The sequence below is a fragment of the Pseudochaenichthys georgianus genome, unplaced genomic scaffold (assembly GCF_902827115.2).
Source record: "Pseudochaenichthys georgianus unplaced genomic scaffold, fPseGeo1.2 scaffold_524_arrow_ctg1, whole genome shotgun sequence".
NCBI classification, from domain to species: domain Eukaryota; kingdom Metazoa; phylum Chordata; class Actinopteri; order Perciformes; family Channichthyidae; genus Pseudochaenichthys; species Pseudochaenichthys georgianus.
In genome coordinates this window covers 77806-98689 of record NW_027263085.1, presented here as the reverse complement: position 1 = coordinate 98689, position 20884 = coordinate 77806, and the positions used below count along the sequence as shown (strand labels likewise).

Sequence of the window (20884 nt, the reverse complement as noted above, 5' to 3'; positions counted from 1 at the left end):
GGGGACACATGTTGACGTAGAAGAGACATGAAGAAGAGGGGACACATGTTGACGTAGAAGAGACATGAAGAAGAGGGGACACATGTTGATGTAGAAGAGACATGAAGAAGAGGGGACACATGGTGATGAAGAAGAGACATGAAGAAGAGGGGACACATGTTGATGTAGAAGAGACATGAAGAAGAGGGGACACATGTTGATGTAGAAGAGACGTGAAGAAGAGGGGACACATGTTGATGTAGAAGAGACATGAAGAAGAGGGGACACATGTTGATGTAGAAGAGACATGGAGAAGAGGGGACACATGTTGACGTAGAAGAGACATGAAGAAGAGGGGACACATGTTGATGTAGAAGAGACATGAAGAAGAGGGGACACATGTTGATGTAGAAGAGACATGAAGAAGAGGGGACACATGTTGATGAAGAAGAGACATGAAGAAGAGGGAACACATGTTAATGTGGAAGAGACATGAGGAAGAGGGGACACATGTTGATGAAGAAGAGACGACACATGTTGATGTAGAAGAGACATGAGGAAGAGGGGACACATGTTGATGTAGAAGAGACATGGAGAAGAGGGGACACATGTTGATGTAGAAGAGACATGGAGAAGAGGGGACACATGTTGATGAAGAAGAGACATGAAGAAGAGGGGACACATACTGATGTAGCAGAGACATGAAGAAGAGGGGACACATGTTGATGTAGAAGAGACATGAAGAAGAGGGGACACATGTTGATGTAGAAGAGACGTGAAGAAGAGGGGACACATGTTGATGTAGAAGAGACATGGAGAAGAGGGGACACATGTTGATGTAGAAGAGACATGAAGAAGAGGGGACACATGTTGATGTAGAAGAGACGTGAAGAAGAGGGGACACATGTTGACGTAGAAGAGACATGAAGAAGAGGGGACACATGTTGATGTAGAAGAGACGTGAAGAAGAGGGGACACATGTTGATGAAGAAGAGACATGGAGAAGAGGGGACACATGTTGATGTAGAAGAGACATGGAGAAGAGGGGACACATGTTGATGTAGAAGAGACATGGAGAAGAGGGGACACATGTTGATGTAGAAGAGACATGAAGAAGAGGGGACACATGTTGATGTAGAAGAGACGTGAAGAAGAGGGGACACATGTTGATGTAGAAGAGACGTGAAGAAGAGGGGACACATGTTGATGAAGAAGAGACATGAAGAAGAGGGGGCACATGTTGATGAAGAAGAGACATGAAGAAGAGGGGACACATGTTGATGAAGAAGAGACATGAAGAAGAGGGGACACATGTTAATGTGGAAGAGACATGAAGAAGAGGGGACACATGTTGATGTAGAAGAGACATGAAGAAGAGGGGACACATGTTGATGAAGAAGAGACATGAAGAAGAGGGGACACATGTTAATGTGGAAGAGACATGAAGAAGAGGGGACACATGTTGATGTAGAAGAGACATGAAGAAGAGGGGACACATGTTGATGAAGAAGAGACATGAAGAAGAGGGGACACATGTTGATGTAGAAGAGACATGACGAAGAGGGGACACATGTTGATGTAGAAGAGACATGGAGAAGAGGGGACACATGTTGATGTAGAAGAGACATGGAGAAGAGGGGACACATGTTGACGTAGAAGAGACATGAAGAAGAGGGGACACATGTTGATGTAGAAGAGACATGAAGAAGAGGGGACACATGTTGATGTAGAAGAGACGTGAAGAAGAGGGGACACATGTTGATGTAGAAGAGATGTGAAGAAGAGGGGACACATGTTGATGTAGAAGAGACATGAAGAAGAGGGGACACATGTTGATGTAGAAGAGACGTGAAGAAGAGGGGACACATGTTGATGTAGAAGAGATGTGAAGAAGAGGGGACACATGTTGATGTAGAAGAGACATGAAGAAGAGGGGGCACATGTTGATGTGGAAGAGACATGAAGAAGAGGGGACACATGTTGATGAAGAAGAGACATGAAGAAGAGGGGACACATGTTGATGAAGAAGAGACATGAAGAAGAGGGGACACATGGTGATGTAGAAGAGACATGGAGAAGAGGGGACACATGGTGATGAAGAAGAGACATGAAGAAGAGGGGACACATGTTGATGTAGAAGAGACATGGAGAAGAGGGGACACATGTTAATGTGGAAGAGACATGAAGAAGAGGGGACACATGTTGATGTAGAAGAGACATGGAGAAGAGGGGGACACATGTTGATGTAGAAGAGACATGAAGAAGAGGGGACACATGTTGATGAAGAAGAGACATGAAGAAGAGGGGACACATGTTGATGAAGAAGAGACATGAAGAAGAGGGGACACATGTTGATGTAGAAGAGACATGAAGAAGAGGGGACACATGTTGATGTAGAAGAGACATGGAGAAGAGGGGACACATGTTGATGAAGAAGAGACATGAAGAAGAGGGGACACGTGTTTATGTAGAAGAGACATGAAGAAGAGGGGACACATGTTGATGAAGAAGAGGGGACACATGTTGATGAAGAAGAGACATGGAGAAGAGGGGACACATGGTGATGAAGAAGAGGGGACACATGTTGATGAAGAAGAGGGGACACATGGTGATGAAGAAGAGGGGACACATGGTGATGAAGAAGAGGGGACACATGGTGATGAAGAAGAGATAGTTGGAAGTAAAAGCAGGTTTTATATATAGCTTACCTTTCTTCACCTGTGGAACTGGAGAGGGGACGACTCCTCTGAAGAACGCCCAGGCATCTTTCTCTGATGCAAACTTCTTGAAACAGGCGCCGGGGAACTTGTCCACCTGGCCCTTACATTCATCCCTGAATAAGTTACAAAAAACAAATGAGAAAAACATCCAGTAATTAAAAGCTGCTATGCAGTACACCATGTTTATATGTTACTGTCCCTTTAGTAGATTGGTCTGTTCTGTATAACATACTCTTAGATACTCTTCAGAATATAGGTATTTTATACTGGGAATAAGTATATATTGCTTTTAACTTGTATTGTTCCTAAGCCGAATTGAAGAATGGTTTGTTGCGTTTCCAAAACCCTTTGAGGTGACCTTTTTAGCACGTGTGCTGTCTAACAGAAGATCAACAAACCCTTAAATCACCATATTTATGAATGGAGTTTGGTGTGTACCTCCTCACCCACTTTGCAAGATCAATGGCAGTTTGTCTGGTTTCGTAGCTGAATTGTTTATAAGCCGAATTGAAAAATGGTTTGTTGTGATTACAAAACCATTCAAATTACCTTTTTAGCACGTGCGTTGTTTAACAAAATATTAAAAACCCATTAAATTACCATATTTATGAATGGAGTTTTGTTTGCACCTCCTCTCCCACTGTGCAGGATCAATGACAGTTATTTTCTTCTAAACAGACAGTATTATCTGACGGTAATACATACACACAGTCTCACCATGTCTTGTACACTCCCGGTTTGAAGCCTTTCCTCACAGAAAAGTAAAACTTGCCCTTCGGCATGTCGTCGGCCCCTCTGCAGACAGTCCTCAGTAATGCTCTGAAAACACCAGTCAGTCTGAACATAACGCAACTGGGGAGGCTATCATGGTGTCTTTAACTAATTACACAATCATTTATAAAGAAAGCTGACTGGTCCCTGTGTGTTTGGCTATAAAAAAGAAAGAGAAGTGTACTTCCACAGCCAGAAAAGGATGCTAAAACCAGCTAATATCCTTATTATTAGCTGGTTTGTTATTGTCACAAAAATACCCACAGACTCTAACAAAGCATTTTTAGTAAATTTGATAGTAGTTTAACCTCTGCCGTAGTCTTGAAAGTCCGAAGTAAAGCAACAAAGAAAGGAAAGTCAAAAGTAATGTTTGGAAAGCTTGACAGTCCGTTTCTCGCCGAACTCTCGCGATGTTTTGGGCGGTTTTTTTAAGGTGGGTTTTTTTTCCGTCACATATTTATTCAAGAGCATATATTAACTTCATATGTTTCGTATACAACAAAGTTCACATCAGGGGTAGACCATGGGGTAGACATATAAATAAAGAAAAATACAGTTTCATAATTCAAATTAAACGTTTGTTAAATAACTCTCGCGATGTTTTACTATCACTGGATTCGTGGTCTTTGTCAACTCCCGCGAATGCAACGTTCAATAAAGTTGAATATAATACAAAAAATAATCAAATACAACTCTCGCGATGTTCTCTCAGCACTGGAAACGTGGTCTGCGTCAATCTCGCGATGGGTAAATACCCCTCCGGATTGGATTAATACAACTCTCGCGATGTTCCGGCCTCTTCCTTGGCCGTCGTTGACACAGGTTAGTTGTGCCACTCTTCCCAGGATTGGCTTTTCTATCCTAAAATGTGCTTTAATGTTGTTTAATTGTTGCGTAAACACTTCGTAAGGCACCTTAAGGCTCTGATACGTTAGATTATGTCGTTTTGGGATGCGGATGGCTGTTTTATATGACAGAATAAAGCGTAGTAGAGGAGCTCCGTATGATGGGAGTTCTGAGGCAGAAGTTAGCTTAGCAGGCCGTGCATGTGTTCAGAAAGAAGGAATGTTTCCCCGGTAAATGCAGTAGACTCGATATTCAAAGCTCTATGTATGTTTAGTTTTGTGTGAAATAAGACGAAATACTTCTGTTTGCCACGTTAACCACTCCAGCTCGGTTGTATCAGAGGTACATGGCAGTTCAAACATGCTACCTCCCTCAGAGCTAGCTTGTGGCTGACATGCTGTTTGTTTGTAACACAGTCTAGCTTACGTTGTTGCTGTTTGAATTGTTGGGGGTTAATGTTGAAAGTATCACAATTTAAGTTCAAATATGGCTTATGGTTCTGACTTAGCCGGCTGTACTCAATTATCATTAAGCTAGTCATAGCCTAGCATAGCATGCTAGTTTGATGGAGCTCCACCACGATAGCATAAGTGTGTTGAGATGCCGTTGATGCCGATCTAACCTTTCATGTTTTTATTTACCTCCACAGAAACAACGGCCATGTTCAGTACCAGCGCCAAAATAGTGAAGCCTAATGGCGAAAAGCCTGACGAGTTCGAGTCTGGGATCTCCCAGGTAAGAAGACCAGGTTTCACACTCTGAATGTTGTGTGTGTGTGTGTGGTGAAATGTTCATTGTTTGAGAATCCTTAGATGTTTTGATGAGATGCTGTCTGATCTTGAATCCAATAGATAAGGCTTTCAGTGTTGCCCTGAAACACACATTACCTCATGCTGCTTCCTACTATAAAATATGGTGTCTTTTTAAAGATGCAGAAGTTTGAGTCTTGGATTTGTTCAACAGATTTCCTTTTAAATAAACTTAAAAAGATAAAAACAGACCTCTTCCTGGTATGAGAAAGATGTTTACTGATGATGATGAAGGTGTGTATTGTGTGTGAACCCGACATGGATATCCAGCGAGGTTGCTCTCCTGGCTCTGTCCTTGTGGCGTATGGGAGCGTAGCGTTCAGCTGAGACGTAAAGTCCCGTTCCACGATGTCGGAGACTAAGCTCTTCTCCAGAGATGGGCGTCCTGTATATTCCTACATCTTCCCAGAGTCCTTTGGGGCCATTACTGGGGGGCTAAACCATGCAGTGCACATTTGTTGCCAGGAGGAATTTGTTTTCGATAAGTATTAATCACAGAAAATCACCTGTCAGTGTCACGGATCAGAAATCAGGTTCTTCTCTGCGTGTAAACAGAAACATGAACTGTATAGAAACTGCCAGGTTGTGAGGCGTAATGGCTGTGCTTGGACCTGTGTCAGGAAGTTGCATGTATATAAAACTAAAGGGTGATTTGTCTCGTTTCTCCTTGCAGGCTCTGCTCGAGCTGGAGATGAACTCCGACCTCAAGGCTCAGCTGCGAGAGCTGAACATCACGGCAGCAAAGGTAGAGGGACAGTTCTACTCATCCTCTCTTAGGTCCACTTTCAAATATTTTTGAAATAACAACCCGACATGGATATCCAGCGAGGTTGCTCTCCTGGCTCTGTCCTTGTGGCGTATGGGAGCGTAGCGTTCAGCTGAGACGTAAAGTCCCGTTCCACGATGTCGGAGACTAAGCTCTTCTCCCGAGATGGGCGTCCTGTATATTCCTACATCTTCCCAGAGTCCTTTGGGGCCATTACTGGGGGGCTAAACCATGCAGTGCACAGTATCTGTTTGTACAAGAGTCACCGTGGCTTGGAAACGTGAATCTAAATGCTTTTGTGTTCTGTCTAGCATAAGGAAACATCATTTTGGGTTTAGACGGGTGTACATTGTGAAGCAAACTTCTTGATTCAATGCAAGGCTTTTATTGTCGTAGCAACAGTGCAGATATGGAAATCTCAGGTCACTTATCTAATGCAACTTTCACCAAGTTTGCTTTGATCTGCCAGTCACTAATATATATATATATATATTGATAAAGATGCCAATTACCTTCCAAGACTCCCGAGTGGCTGTTGCTATGATGGGAAACCAAGATGTCAGTGTCTCCTGTCCGGCATAAAGAAACATTTAGCATTCAAGTAGAATCTTTTGGTTTTAGACGTTGATATTTCATGCTAGATGACAAACGTCTTTATGCCACTTCCACTAGGTTTGCTTTGATCTGCCAGACATTATATTTATTGATAAAGATGCCGATTACCTTCCAAGACGTTAACGTTTTGTTGTTTATTGTTATCAGACAATGATACTACATATTATTCAATTATTATTTAAATATTTCGTTTAGTTATTGCATTCATTTGTATAGTACTGTCTCATCTTTTGTTTCATTTGTATTTTCCTTGGTTTTACACGCTCGAAATAAACTAAACTAAGACACTTTGAGTGGCTGTTGCTATGATGGGAAACCATGCCGAGCACATCGTTTTACACAAGGGCTTAACTAATGTTTACTGTCGTGAGCATGCGAGCATTAATCTGGTGTGAACAGTGGGATTTCTTCACTTTATCAGCCAACTATTTGACGAATTAATGTTCCTTTCCACCTGTCGAAAGTCTAATGTATCTTCACCAGTCAGTGGCGTTTGTGTTTTTAAACGATCAGGGTTCATCGTTTGTTTTCTTCTGTCATCAAGTGTGTTGGTTTTGTCTCTAGGAAATCGAGGTGGGTGGCAGTCGGAAAGCCATCATCATCTTCGTTCCCGTTCCTCAGCTGAAGTCCTTCCAGAAGATCCAGGTGCGTCTGGTGAGGGAGCTCGAGAAGAAGTTCAGCGGGAAGCACGTCGTCTTCATTGCACAGGTGAGCAGGAGGGAGATGTCTGCCTGAGCTTATCATCGTGGATGGATGGATGCTGCCGGGTTGTGGACGAGGTCCTTCCCGGTTCAATGCATGTTTGATTGACTTATTTAAGACGGGTGACTCCTCATAAGTCTGCTGAGTGAAGGCATCAAAACCAGCTTATTATTCACATTTAAAACTTAATTTTTTTAACAATAGAATTCCTTCTTTTACTCCAATATTGAATTCTTTATACTGACTGACTTTATGACATCCACAGTGTCTGCCGAGTCATATTATAGCGTTAACGACAGCATCTCTTATTTTTATAATATGATCTGATGCATTAAAATATGAACCATCAATGTTTAATTGTACTACACTTAGATGTATAACAAAAATGCATCTTCACATGTTTGATTTAAGTTGGTCTGAGGAATGTATCCTACTCCTCAAAAATATCCAGAATGATTCTAAATAATGTCGCCAACATTTTGGAGAGGCATGACTTTTCACCTCACGCAGCAGTCAGATTTCCTTTTTTAAATAAACTTTAAAAGATGCAAGCGGACCTCGTCCACAGCCTGGTATGAGAAAGATATTTACTGATGATGATGAAGGTGTGTAATGTGTGTGAACCCGACATGGATATCCAGCGAGGTTGCTCTCCTGGCTCTGTCCTTGTGGCGTATGGGAGCGTAGCGTTCAGCTGAGACGTAAAGTCCCGTTCCACGATGTCGGAGACTAAGCTCTTCTCCCGAGATGGGCGTCCTGTATATTCCTACATCTTCCCAGAGTCCTTTGGGGCCATTACTGGGGGGCTAAACCATGCAGTGCACAGTATCTGATGTGTTAGGGTTCGACTGATATGGGCATGCAAAGACACATTTTGATTTAAAGTCGATAGCTAGAAATTGGTGACTGTCAAAACTTCATTTATAAGTATTGACATTTTCTATTGAAATGTTTTGTTTAATGCAGAAAGAAGCACGTTTTCGACTCTGAAGCTGTCGAGTAAGGCTAGGAGGAAAAAGACTTTCAGCAGGTTATATCCAATACTGCGCCCGCATATCAGTCTGACCCTGATTCATGACGTTCTTGAATTGAATTTGAAGCCGTTTAAATGTGTGTGTGGATCCTGGTTGGAGGTTAATGACGCAATGTTGTTTTTCAGAGGAGAATTCTGCCCAAACCCACCAGGAAAAGTCGCACAAAGAACAAGCAGAAGCGTCCCAGGAGGTGAGAAATGTATAGTAAAACGCCAGCTCAGATTTACCCTGAGCGTGGGAATAATCAGGTTTGTTTTGTTGCTTGGATTATCCAGGAAACTATTTATTTAATATCACTCTTTCTAGTCTTTACTCTGAGACGCAGCGTAACTCCTTATTACAACGAAAACGAGGCAATTGTTTCAATCATTTAGCGAAATAGCTTCATGTTGAGGTTATTAATTAAATCCGAACGTGTAAAAGCTGATAATTGAAGCCATTGTTATGCCACAGGTCACTGGTTCCAGCCTTTGTGGTGTGGATATGTTATGGTATTTTATATACTCAACATCCTTAGGATTTTTGTAAGACATCACAACTAAAAAGTGCAATTTAGATGAAGTCTCGAGTCAGATTTGCAAACTTCTGGCAGTTTCTAATCCAAATGAATGGCTCAACAAGATTAGACAGAAATTAGTCTTCAGTTTGAACTTGTTTTGTAATGTTGCATTGCTTTCTGGCTACTACTTTTAAAGCTGATCAAGACACAATGAGTCGTAGCTTTAAATAAACTTTAAAAGATACAAACGGACCTCGTCCACAGCCTGGTATGAGAAAGATGTTTACTGATGATGATGATGATGAAGGTGTGTATTGTGTGTGAACCCGACATGGATATCCAGCGAGGTTGCTCTCCTGGCTCTGTCCTTGTGGCGTATGGGAGCGTAGCGTTCAGCTGAGACGTAAAGTCCCGTTCCACGATGTCGGAGACTAAGCTCTTCTCCAGAGATGGGCGTCCTGTATATTCCTACATCTTCCCAGAGTCCTTTGGGGCCATTACTGGGGGGCTAAACCATGCAGTGCACAGTATCTGTTTGTACAAGAGTCACCGTGGCTTGGAAACGTGAATGAAAATGCCTGTGTAATGCGTTTTGTCTGCGATCATGAAACGTGTACATGATGGTCTACATTTTTGCTTTTAATAGTGTTAGTTCTGACGGTATTTAATGTCAAATTATGAAAGTATGTTACTGTAAGTTTGCCACTTATTTTACGGATTGGAAAATGCAGATAAACGACAAACTAAATCCTTAAATCCCGAGGTTAGGTCTTCATATAACTGAGTCTTGATGTTTTTAGTTCTGCCAAGAGTCCAACACTTAACATATTAAATGTCCACTGGTGTTAATCACAGAAAAGCAAGTAAATATAACATAATAGAGGATAGTAGAAGTGAATGTGGGGGCGACGGACTCGTATAGAACCCAATTCATTAAAATAAATAATCTCTTTTTGGCTGCGTCTTTCCATTCAGAGATCTCCGGGCTGATTATACATCCCGCAGGAGACTTGGGTATTTAACTTGAATGTTTCCTTCGCTCCCCCCCAGCCGCACCTTGACCGCGGTCCACGATGCCATCTTGGAGGACCTGGTGTTCCCCAGCGAGATCGTTGGAAAGAGGATCAGAGTGAAGCAGGACTGCAGTCGGCTCATCAAGATCCACCTGGACAAAGCTCAGCAGAACAACGTGGAACACAAAGTGAGTCCACGTAGATATGACCGTGTATTCAGATGACGTAAACCACTTCAATTCATCTGGTACCGCGTTAATCCTTAGGTTTATAATAAGTCGGGTGCATTGACGCAAAGCCTTACAGGCGTCGTTATAGCGAACCAGAACCCCAACGTTTAGAATTTACAATGATCTGAAGCTAAGTCTGATCGTGTATGTTGAAAACTTGAAGCCCTCGTACGTGCTATTCTGGTTGGTCGTCTGAAACGCATTGATTGTTTAAAAATGTAATGAGACGTGAAAACGCTACTTCAAATGTCTGCTTTAGCTCTGAGAACTTTTAAAGGAAAGGTTTTGCTACGTTCAGACGCTTAATGATCCGTTCAAATGGATGGCTCAAGAAAAAATAATATCAAGTTTTATTTATAGCACATTTATAAGCGATGTTTGGTGGAGCCAAAGTGCTGTACGTATAATAAAAATAGCCTACAGTAGAGACACTTTACAGCAAATGCAACAACACACATTGTTCAGAATATCAGTGTGAGAAAAATAAGTCTAAAGTGAAAATGTTATTTCATGATTATTTTGCGTTGCTTTCTTGCTCGTCCTTCTGAAACTGAACATCAAGACCCAATGAATCATAACTTTAATGAGACATGAGCTTTAAATAAACGGACTTCTTCCACAACCTGGTATAAGAAAGATGTTTACTGATGATGATGATGATGATGATGATGAAGGTGTGTATTGTGTGTGAACCCGACATGGATATCCAGCGAGGTTGCTCTCCTGGCTCTGTCCTTGTGGCGTATGGGAGCGTAGCGTTCAGCTGAGACGTAAAGTCCCGTTCCACGATGTCGGAGACTAAGCTCTTCTCCCGAGATGGGCGTCCTGTATATTCCTACATCTTCCCAGAGTCCTTTGGGGCCATTACTGGGGGGCTAAACCATGCAGTGCACAGTATCTGTTTGTACAAGAGTCACCGTGGCTTGGAAACGTGAATGAAAATGTCTGTGTAATGCGTTTTGTCTGCGATCATGATCGTCTACATTTTGCTTTTTAATAGGATTAGATTTTGGGTACTGGGTTTTCATCTGACCTTGATTTGACTAAATGTCAGGAGTTGGTTGTTGAATAATAATAAAATGTAGCCGCATTTCCACCACGACAATATCGGGGGGGGGGGGTGGGGGGGGGAACAAGTCTGGTTGTTGTCAACACTTTTACATAAGTGATATTTAAAGTGTGTGTTTGTGCTCGTCTTTCAGGTGGAGACGTACTCCGGTGTCTACAAGAAACTCACTGGCAAAGACGTCGTGTTCGAATTCCCCGAATTCCAGCTGTAAATGCAGATGACAAAATAAAATGTGTTCACTCTCACTGCTGATGCTGGTTGTCTTTTTTACTTAATCAGGGGGTCCGCGGGGTCTTAAAAAGTATTAAAAGTTGATAAATCAATTTAGCGAAAATTAAGGCTATTAAAAAGTATTGAACGGCATGTTCCAAGGTATTAAGAAGGTCCACAGGAACGACATGAAACACCCTTTAATTTACTGAAACAACATGTCGGGAAACCCCCTCAAGGCGGCCCCATGCATAGCGTGCCATAAAATGCTGCTTCTTATTTTAAGTTTCGTTGCCTCGCTCCGCTCTGTGGGGGGGGGGGGATCATCTGCTGGTGGACTACCTGAGAGATATACAGCAGGAGACCACGCCGTCCACCGCGGAGAATAAACAGAAGGGCAACCATGACAACCATGCTCCGGGGTCTTCTTCGCTGCTTTTGGTGTATTTTGTGGCGGCAGCAGCGCCACTTACAGGCCTGGCATATGTACTACAGCGTTTCCAGCATTTCCAGCGGTCTAGTGTGAAAGGACGCGTTAATGAATCGAATGCGTGTGAATGCGTTTTACTGTATGCGTCCTCGTGGGGCCGGGGTCTAAGCCAAACTATATCCGGTCACAGAGATCTGCTATTTTAAAGTGAGGTCAACACATATCGACCCTAAATATAGTCTATATTAAGAACGAGAAAAGTCTTAACATATATATCGTTTTTTGTAAACATGACAAATGTGTGAGGGTGATGACGTCAGAGCATCGTCCTCTGTGCCGGGCTTAGCCCCGGACAGCCCAATGTAACCCCTGGGTCTTTGTGAGGGAGCTCCTATATGACATCACCGCTGAAGCTTAGAAGTTTAATATATTTCATATTTCAAAGTTTTGTCAATCGTTTTGTTTATTGGTCAAATAGTGGTTTCTACTGGTTTCTGATGGTTCTACTGGAGTGAAAGAGCACAGAAGCAACAAAGCAGCATACTGCATTAACCCTGACCCACAGAGAGGTTGAAGGTCATGTGGAGAGGAGGCTTCAGTAGTCTGTCTGCACTCTGTTTAGTTGTGCTATCTTACAATCAATAGTAAATGTGAGATAAAGTGTCGCCAATGTAACCGGTTAGAACTCAAAGTTGCGATGAGGTCTTAAAATGTATGGGAAGGGTCTTAAAAAAGGTCTTAAAAGGGATTACATTTGACTTCAGGATTCCTGCATACACCCTGTTAATGAAGAAAAGGGTAACTGCATATCATTCAAAGGTACATGTTAGTCATTTCATAGTTCATTGTTGTTGAAGCATTTCATTGTTAAGACGTGTTATATTTCAACAGGGTAGATTAAAGGGGCCAATAACTAAATCGATATATATTAATAGATGTTAAATCGTGCTGCAGGAAACCCGGTGACTAAGTACTTCAATGATACTAAAAGCGTTGCAAATCAATGTTAGCTTTTAGCTCAGGAATTAATGCTGGCAGCAGAATGTTATGATGCCTGGTTAAATTAAGGATATATACAAGGCAAGGGCACACGTTGATATTTAAAGGATAACTAAATGTTGTCATTGTTCTAGACTGAAACATAAGAGGATTTTCCTTTGGTGTAAACAGAAGTAGTGCATGGCTTGATGTAGTTAACATGTTGACCATTACAAAATACATATCAACACACTTTGGGGGGGGAAGTAAATAAAATGTGCTATATAAATAAAACCTGATTTGACATGCAAGTTGGTCACTAAGGGGTGCTCGAGAGCTATTTGATATTTAAATAATTGATACCACTTTGTAACAACTATATGGCCAAGCTTCCTCCGTTTCTTCAGACTGTAGTAAGGTTCATTTCCTTTATATATACAGTCTATGGTTAATTCATCTCTCCCCTTTTGTCATTGGGTATTAGACAGAGTGAAACAGTGCCCCCTAAAATGCGAAGCTGAATCATAGACTATATAAGTGCCGAGTTTGTGGTGAAACGCGGTATTACACTCACTGTAGAAGGCCAGAAGAAATAGCATTTACGGAGAAATCAATTGGAACACACTTTTTGCTCAAAGTTAAGGCGCTTTATTTAATGTTTGTACACACTATACACACTGCAAAGATTTAGACTTGATATTGAATATTCCTGTTCTTGTACTTCCACTGCTCCTAGGATGGGTTAAATGCAGAGGTTACATTTTGTGTGTGACAAATAAAGGGGGTTTCATCCTCTAATTTCTTCCTAATTTACAAGTACAAGGAATGTATATCTGTTGTAGAATGTTTTGGAATGATGAAAAACAACACAACGATGGGATAAGTAGTATGGATGCAGATTTGGTTTTTTTTGTACAGTTAACTTTAATTGTAGGGAAATTTCATATTCATAAAAAGAGATGGGCTCTGTGATAGGTCAGGGTCAAGGAAAGGCGGCTCCCGACCAATCACATTACATCAATGACGTTACCAGGCAACCACATTCGCAAGTGCAGTTACGGAGATTGAAGTTTGAGGAAAACTACCTTTTTTTAATCTAAATTAACCATCAACTCCAAATTAAATGGTATCGCAGGACAACTCCCGGACTACCATAGCTTCGTACGCAGAGGAACATTTAGGAATTCTGACTTTTAATAACGAAAATAATGTCCGGGCGAAGTGGCTAGCTTAGCGCAAAACTTCAGCAGCTAGTTAGCTAGCTAAATATCAGTTGACTCTAATGTTGTGGAGGACCTAAAGGCTGGCGGGAGTTCAACGGCTATTGACCACTTCACTTCTACTGTCTGTAAGAAAGGATAATGGCCTTCCTCTACAAATAAGGGTGAGTGAAAAACACACCCCGGCCCTTTCTCTGTGTGACGCTGCTGTTTACTGAACTGTCCGTTAGCTATGTCTGTAGTTTGAGATTCTGCACCGCGGTGAAGTTAGTTTCAGTTTGGCCCTGACACACCAAACTGACACCAAAGAACACGTCCGACGGAACACGACTGTTGTGTCGCCTCACGTCTCCTGCTTCTTCCAGTCGCACTGGAATGAAGAAACGGGACACGTGTGCGCGCGAAGATGGTCGGGTTTCTGGCGGATTTAGTTACTTTTTTTTGTTACTTTATTTCGGTTTTATGGTTAGGTTAGGGTTATGTTATTTAATTCTTTTGGGGGAGCCAGCCCCTAGGGTTCGAGGGGTCAAATCCCCCAAAACCCTCAAAATGCATAGAAAACTATGCATCCCTATAACACAATACAAACACAATGGTCTTACACCAGCATTAGGCTACTACGTCACATTGTACAGCAGCATGTTCAAATCGGACATCTGGGCACCTCGATGTACAATTGGCTATTTTGTCCAAAATGTTAAAAAATAAAATATTTGAAAAATGGTATTAAGTAATGCAAAGTATACATGATGTGAACATGCACGGTACATCATTATTAGACTTAATGTTATCCTTCAACCAACCATTTTCCCAGCATTTTCCCATCAATCAGCTGACTGACACACACACACACACACACACACACACACACACACACACACATATACACACACACACATGGGAGCATTGTGCCTGCCCTGTTAACTGAGCAGTCCTAGCGCCCTTCGCATACAGCACACAAACACACAGGCACGCAGCCAGACACACTGCATTGCACGCAAACAGAAAAATATTTGTTATTTTTCGCTTTACACGGGAGTCAAACAAAGTCCCGTACGGGACACGCCCCTTTTGGCTCAAATACGGGGCGTCCCCGCAACCCTAACTGGAACACACCGCAAAGACTTTAGCCAACGGCCAAGTAGCACATACGAACTGCGCATGCGTGAGTGGCAATAACTCTCCTTACCAGCAGGCGGCGGTGTGTATTCGTCATTCAAAAAAGGCAACAACCGGAAGACAGAGAAGAAGAACAGACCGTGATATAAACAAACAACAAATAGCGTGTGCGTTCCATTTTCACTCTCATCCATCGAAAACATGTCTTGTGCGGTACTGGAGCTATCAGCCATTGGAGTGTTGCTTGCGGAAGACATTCTTCGTGCCTTCTTAAAGCGTTTGTTTACGTCCCTCACTTCCGTTTCGCTTCTCATGCACTGATTCGCTAGCTGAACAGCCAATCAGAGTGATTTATTTGGCCCGACTGCCCGACCCGACGCATGGCCGATTCAACATGTTGAATCGGCCATGCGAAGCTAGGTTTTAGGTTGGATATTCAACGTCAGTTTATCCTGGCTGTATTTCGATGGTGAGCTCTTCTCCGCCATACAAGAAGTATCAAAATCAGAATCAAGTTTATTGTCAGATCCGTTAACACATAAAGGGTATTTGCGCCGGTATCTGGTTGTGCGAACCTAAACAATCTAAGAAAAATAATTTGCAATGGCAGGTAAAAAAATAAATATATAAGGATCATACAAAATAAGCATTTTCAAGAAACAATTTAGCTTTAAGAAAAGAACACTAAAGACAAGACTTTACACCAAATTTAAATATGTAAAGAACCGTAAAAGCTAAAAACACCTAGGACAGTCCGTAAATGGCAAACTACAGTGAATTATATTTTAAAGTGGAGGGCTGTGCTGACGTGTGCAAAGAGTTGAGCATGAACATGTCTCACAGTATTAAGAAGGAGAAAAGGAACAAGATGTTTTTCACACGATGTGCATTAATGTCATGCATAATGTGTGTGGGGTGGATACAAAGTCAGTGGGAGTCGAGACCGGTAGCAAGGCTTTCACTTGGGGACCATCAACTAATTACTCTTTCAATGACGCAAGAACAATGTTCATTTGTAATACAGTGACAGCTTCCCAGTCATGAGAATGTGAACAAAATCCACTCTCGAGCAAACATTTGTTGGACACACCTTTTTTTAAATTGGATTTTAATACTTGTAATAATATTATATTTTGATGGAAACATTTACACATTTCTTCAATCTTTTCCAGGTGATGTGACCTAATCACTCAATATCAGTGCTGGATCAAACTATTACACTGGCTGCATAGGACACACCTTATTTTATTGCAGTTTAAAACTCTTAAGTATTATAAATTAATATTTTGAATCGAATAATTAGCGTATTTCTTCAATAGCTCCCAGGTCATTGGATTGGATTGGATTTACTTTATTAATCCCCGTGGGGAAATTGTTTCTCTGCATTTGACCCATCCTAGTGTTAGGAGCAGTGGCCATTTTGAACGGCGCCCGGGGAGCAGTGTGGGGAACGGTGCCTTGCTCAGGGACACCTCGGTAGCACTTGGTCTTGCTGGGACTTGAACTGGTGACCTTCCAGTTGCCAAGCCAAGTCCCTATCGACTTCTCCACCACCGTCATGTGACCTAATGACTCAATATCAGTGCTGGATCAAATCACTACACTGATTGCATAGGACACACCTTTTTTTATTGCAGTTTAAAACTCTTAACTATTATAAATTAATATTTTGAATCGAATTAGCATATTTCTTCAATAGCTCCCAGGTCATGTGACCTAATGACTCGATATCAGTGCTGGATCAAACCACTACACTGGCTGCATAGGACACACCTCTTTTTATTGGATGTTAATACTCAAAATATGTTGTATTAATATCTTTTTGATTTGATCAAACACTGATAATAATAAGTACACGAGCTGGGATCCATCAAGATATTCAGTTAAACATATTTAGAGTATTTAATTGATCAGCCTGAAGGGTTATTACATCATCTAACTAAATAACCTCTGACATGTCCAAATTGACCAATCAGCATCTAGTATTCAACTAAGCAGTGTAATAATAAGCATATTTAACACAAAGGGCATCGATTATATGAAATGTCAGGTGCTACAGAAAATGGAATTCTGGAATTACCCTCAAACAAAACCCTTTAGAGGGGTTAGTGTGAGTTCAGTCTGTTATCTGAAGTCCGGTGTGAAGCTGTAGTGATGTTGAAATGTATTAGATCAGCTGCAGAGATCCAGTAAGGCGGGTGTTGGCTTTCTGGAGCGATAAGGCAGCGAACGATACTAACAGTTAAGTCGACATTGCAGATTCTCGCATCTTATTTATGAGAGCTGAAGGGTCTCTGCTTTTGATGAAACTATCCATTTACATTTTACTTGTTTTAATGTAAAAATAAAGATGGTTGGTCTGATTCAAAGCTAATGCAGGATGCTTGCTCGTCATGGAAGTTGTTTGCACTTCTCGTCTGAATGAGATGTGATGGAAAGGACATTCAGAGTACATAAACACTGCCCACTGAAACACTGGAGATACACGAGGAGTCACAGAACACAGGGTAAGACTAAGATACAGTTCGTTATCTGCAGATTATAAAGAGAGGACTGTTACTGACGTCATCAAGGGTGAAAGATAAAAACTGAGCTCAAGCTGCTTTATCTTCAAAACAATCAGTGCGTATTTAAATGAGCTCTGAACTCGTCAGGCAATATAAGGAAGTAAAGAAAAGAGAAAGGCCCTTTCCTGCTAAAGGAAGTTAAAACCAAGCTAAATAAATCTAAGTTAGAACGGAACAATGAGTAACTCAAAATGATCTTAAAGTCTTCCCGATGTGAAACATGATGATGGATGTAGACGTTGTTGATCAGTGGAGTCTGATGGATGCAGACGTTGTTGATCAGTGGAGTCTGATGGATGCCGACGTTGTTGATCAGTGGAGTCTGATGGATGCCGACGTTGTTGATCAGTGGAGTCTGATGGATGCAGACGTTGTTGATCAGTGGAGTCTGATGGATGCAGACGTTGTTGATCAGTGGAGTCTGATGGATGCAGACGTTGTTGATCAGTGGAGTCTGATGGATGCAGACGTTGTTGATCAGTGGAGTCTGATGGATGCAGACGTTGTTGATCAGTGGAGTCTGATGGATGCAGACGTTGTTGATCAGTGGAGTCTGATGGATGCAGACGTTGTTGATCAGTGGAGTCTGATGGATGCAGACGTTGTTGATCAGTGGAGTCTGATGGATGCAGACGTTGTTGATCAGTGGAGTCTGATGGATGCAGACGTTGTTGATCAGTGGAGTCTGATGGATGCAGACGTTGTTGATCAGTGGAGTCTGATGGATGCAGACGTTGTTGATCAGTGGAGTCTGATGGATGTAGACGTTGTTGATCAGTGGAGTCTGATGGATGCAGACGTTGTTGATCAGTGGAGTCTGATGGATGCAGACGTTGTTGATCAGTGGAGTCTGATGGATGCAGACGTTGTTGATCAGTGGAGTCTGATGGATGCAGACGTTGTTGATCAGTGGAGTCTGATGGATGCAGACGTTGTTGATCAGTGGAGTCTGATGGATGCAGACGTTGTTGATCAGTGGAGTCTGATGGATGCAGACGTTGTTGATCAGTGGAGTCTGATGGATGCAGACGTTGTTGATCAGTGGAGTCTGATGGATGTAGACGTTGGTGATCAGTGGAGTCTGATGGATGCAGACGTTGTTGATCAGTGGAGTCTGATGGATGCAGACGTTGTTGATCAGTGGAGTCTGATGGATGCAGACGTTGTTGATCAGTGGAGTCTGATGGATGCAGACGTTGTTGATCAGTAGAGTCTGATGGATGCAGACGTTGTTGATCAGTGGAGTCTGATGGATGTAGACGTTGTTGATCAGTGGAGTCTGATGGATGTAGACGTTGTTGATCAGTGGAGTCTGATGGATGCAGACGTTGTTGATCAGTGGAGTCTGATGGATGCAGACGTTGTTGATCAGTGGAGTCTGATGGATGTAGACGTTGTTGATCAGTGGAGTCTGATGGATGCAGACGTTGTTGATCAGTGGAGTCTGATGGATGTAGACGTTGTTGATCAGTGGAGTCTGATGGATGCAGACGTTGTTGATCAGTGGAGTCTGATGGAGGCAGACGTTGTTGATCAGTGGAGTCTGATGGATGCAGATGTTGTTGATCAGTAGAGTCTGATGGATGCAGACGTTGTTGATCAGTGGAGTCTGATGGATGCAGATGTTGTTGATCAGTAGAGTCTGATGGATGCAGACGTTGTTGATCAGTGGAGTCTGATGGATGTAGACGTTGTTGATCAGTGGAGTCTGATGGATGCAGACGTTGTTGATCAGTGGAGTCTGATGGAGGCAGACGTTGTTGATCAGTGGAGTCTGATGGATGCAGATGTTGTTGATCAGTAGAGTCTGATGGATGCAGACGTTGTTGATCAGTGGAGTCTGATGGATGCAGATGTTGTTGATCAGTAGAGTCTGATGGATGCAGACGTTGTTGATCAGTGGAGTCTGATGGATGCAGATGTTGTTGATCAGTGGAGTCTGATGGATGCAGACGTTGTTGATCAGTAGAGTCTGATGGATGCAGACGTTGTTGATCAGTGGAGTCTGATGGATGCAGACGTTGTTGATCAGTGGAGTCTGATGGATGTAGACGTTGTTGATCAGTGGAGTCTGATGGATGCAGACGTTGTTGATCAGTGGAGTCTGATGGATGTAGACGTTGTTGATCAGTGGAGTCTGATGGATGCAGACGTTGTTGATCAGTGGAGTCTGATGGAGGCAGACGTTGTTGATCAGTGGAGTCTGATGGATGCAGATGTTGTTGATCAGTAGAGTCTGATGGATGCAGACGTTGTTGATCAGTGGAGTCTGATGGATGTAGACGTTGTTGATCAGTGGAGTCTGATGGATGTAGACGTTGTTGATCAGTGGAGTCTGATGGATGTAGACGTTGTTGATCAGTGGAGTCTGATGGATGTAGACGTTGTTGATCAGTGGAGTCTGATGGATGCAGACGTTGTTGATCAGTGGAGTCTGATGGATGTAGACGTTGTTGATCAGTGGATTCTGATGAAGGCAGAAGTGTTGCTCAAACTGATTTTGTTATCAGGAGGGGAGTTTGATGGAATAACTGAAAAAGTACACATTAAAAGTACTTCATTTTATTGTTGATAGCCGTCAAACTAGTACTGAGTCCAACAGGGTCAGTTTTATTAAGAACTTATGGTAAAACATATTTTTGTCGCAAATATAGCACACAAACTTGCATTATTTTACTCTTGTACTAGCGTCAGTGCCGCTTCTCGGCGATTACCGTAAAGGCGTGACACTCAGAAATGAAGAGCTGCTGATTTGACCAAGCCAACGCGAGAGACGGCTGAGTTGACCGCTGTGTTCTCTAGAGGTGTCTTTCACTTATGTGAAACCCGGGCCTATTGCCAAGCACTGATGTTATATCTTTATATTTTAGGCCAAGCTCAAAGTAAAAATCGATGAACCGCTCCATTGTTGTGGTTTCTGTGTTGCCGAAATACATTGACCAATTTTTTTTTTTCCATGTCCCCTAGGGGGCTCCGTACTATTGCCTAAGATAGCATGAGGTGACCTTTGACTTCACATTGTTATTGGAAAAAAATCCACATTTTTATTCAGCTGCTCTTAAAACATGTTGTGATTCTGCCGGCTCATGCACCAAAGTGCGGCGACTTAAGAGCTGCTTCATGTTCCCAAATGTAACTGGTAATTTTCATGATGGATTTTTTCTTTAGAAATATCTCGAGGAAAAACTTCAGGAAGCATTGTCCCATGTCGTGCTTTTCCGGTTATCACCCGTCCCCTTGTGTTATGTAGCTTTTTCTGCATGTGAACGGTCTGCAGAGTCACACACCCTCAAAGTGCACCCTGTAG

At 42.3% G+C, this 20884-nt stretch overlaps 2 protein-coding genes and 5 non-coding genes across 7 annotated transcripts in view; 6 read left to right on the top strand and 1 right to left on the bottom strand.

Moving 5' to 3' along the window:
- Nucleotides 1–3876, bottom strand: part of rnaseh1 (ribonuclease H1) — a 4664-nt gene extending 788 nt beyond the window's left edge. Inside the window, exons 1-2 of the mRNA XM_034078983.1 lie at nucleotides 3417–3876; nucleotides 2688–2812 (exon numbers count right to left, since the gene is read on the bottom strand). Coding sequence (XP_033934874.1) covers nucleotides 2688–2812; nucleotides 3417–3544 — 253 coding nt within the window. The 5' untranslated portion in view covers nucleotides 3545–3876. The remainder of the gene's footprint in view (nucleotides 1–2687; nucleotides 2813–3416) is intronic.
- Nucleotides 3877–4210: 334 nt separating this feature from the next.
- rps7 (ribosomal protein S7) lies at nucleotides 4211–11298 on the top strand. Its single transcript, XM_034078982.2, has 7 exons — nucleotides 4211–4292; nucleotides 4966–5051; nucleotides 5799–5870; nucleotides 7071–7214; nucleotides 8368–8432; nucleotides 9792–9942; nucleotides 11187–11298. The coding sequence occupies exons 2-7, from the start codon at nucleotides 4977–4979 to the stop codon at nucleotides 11262–11264; spliced, it is 585 nt and encodes a 194-aa protein (XP_033934873.2). The 5' UTR covers nucleotides 4211–4292; nucleotides 4966–4976; the 3' UTR covers nucleotides 11265–11298.
- LOC117443035 (small nucleolar RNA SNORA73 family) lies at nucleotides 5379–5582 on the top strand. The gene has a single exon (XR_004551607.1). It is a non-coding gene; the product is annotated as a small nucleolar RNA SNORA73 family (small nucleolar RNA).
- LOC117443039 (small nucleolar RNA SNORA73 family) lies at nucleotides 5934–6137 on the top strand. Its single transcript, XR_004551611.1, has one exon. It is a non-coding gene; the product is annotated as a small nucleolar RNA SNORA73 family (small nucleolar RNA).
- Nucleotides 7833–8036, top strand: LOC117443038 (small nucleolar RNA SNORA73 family). The gene has a single exon (XR_004551610.1). It is a non-coding gene; the product is annotated as a small nucleolar RNA SNORA73 family (small nucleolar RNA).
- Nucleotides 9068–9271, top strand: LOC117443036 (small nucleolar RNA SNORA73 family). Its single transcript, XR_004551608.1, has one exon. It is a non-coding gene; the product is annotated as a small nucleolar RNA SNORA73 family (small nucleolar RNA).
- Nucleotides 10678–10881, top strand: LOC117443037 (small nucleolar RNA SNORA73 family). Its single transcript, XR_004551609.1, has one exon. It is a non-coding gene; the product is annotated as a small nucleolar RNA SNORA73 family (small nucleolar RNA).
- Nucleotides 11299–20884: the final 9586 nt, after the last annotated feature.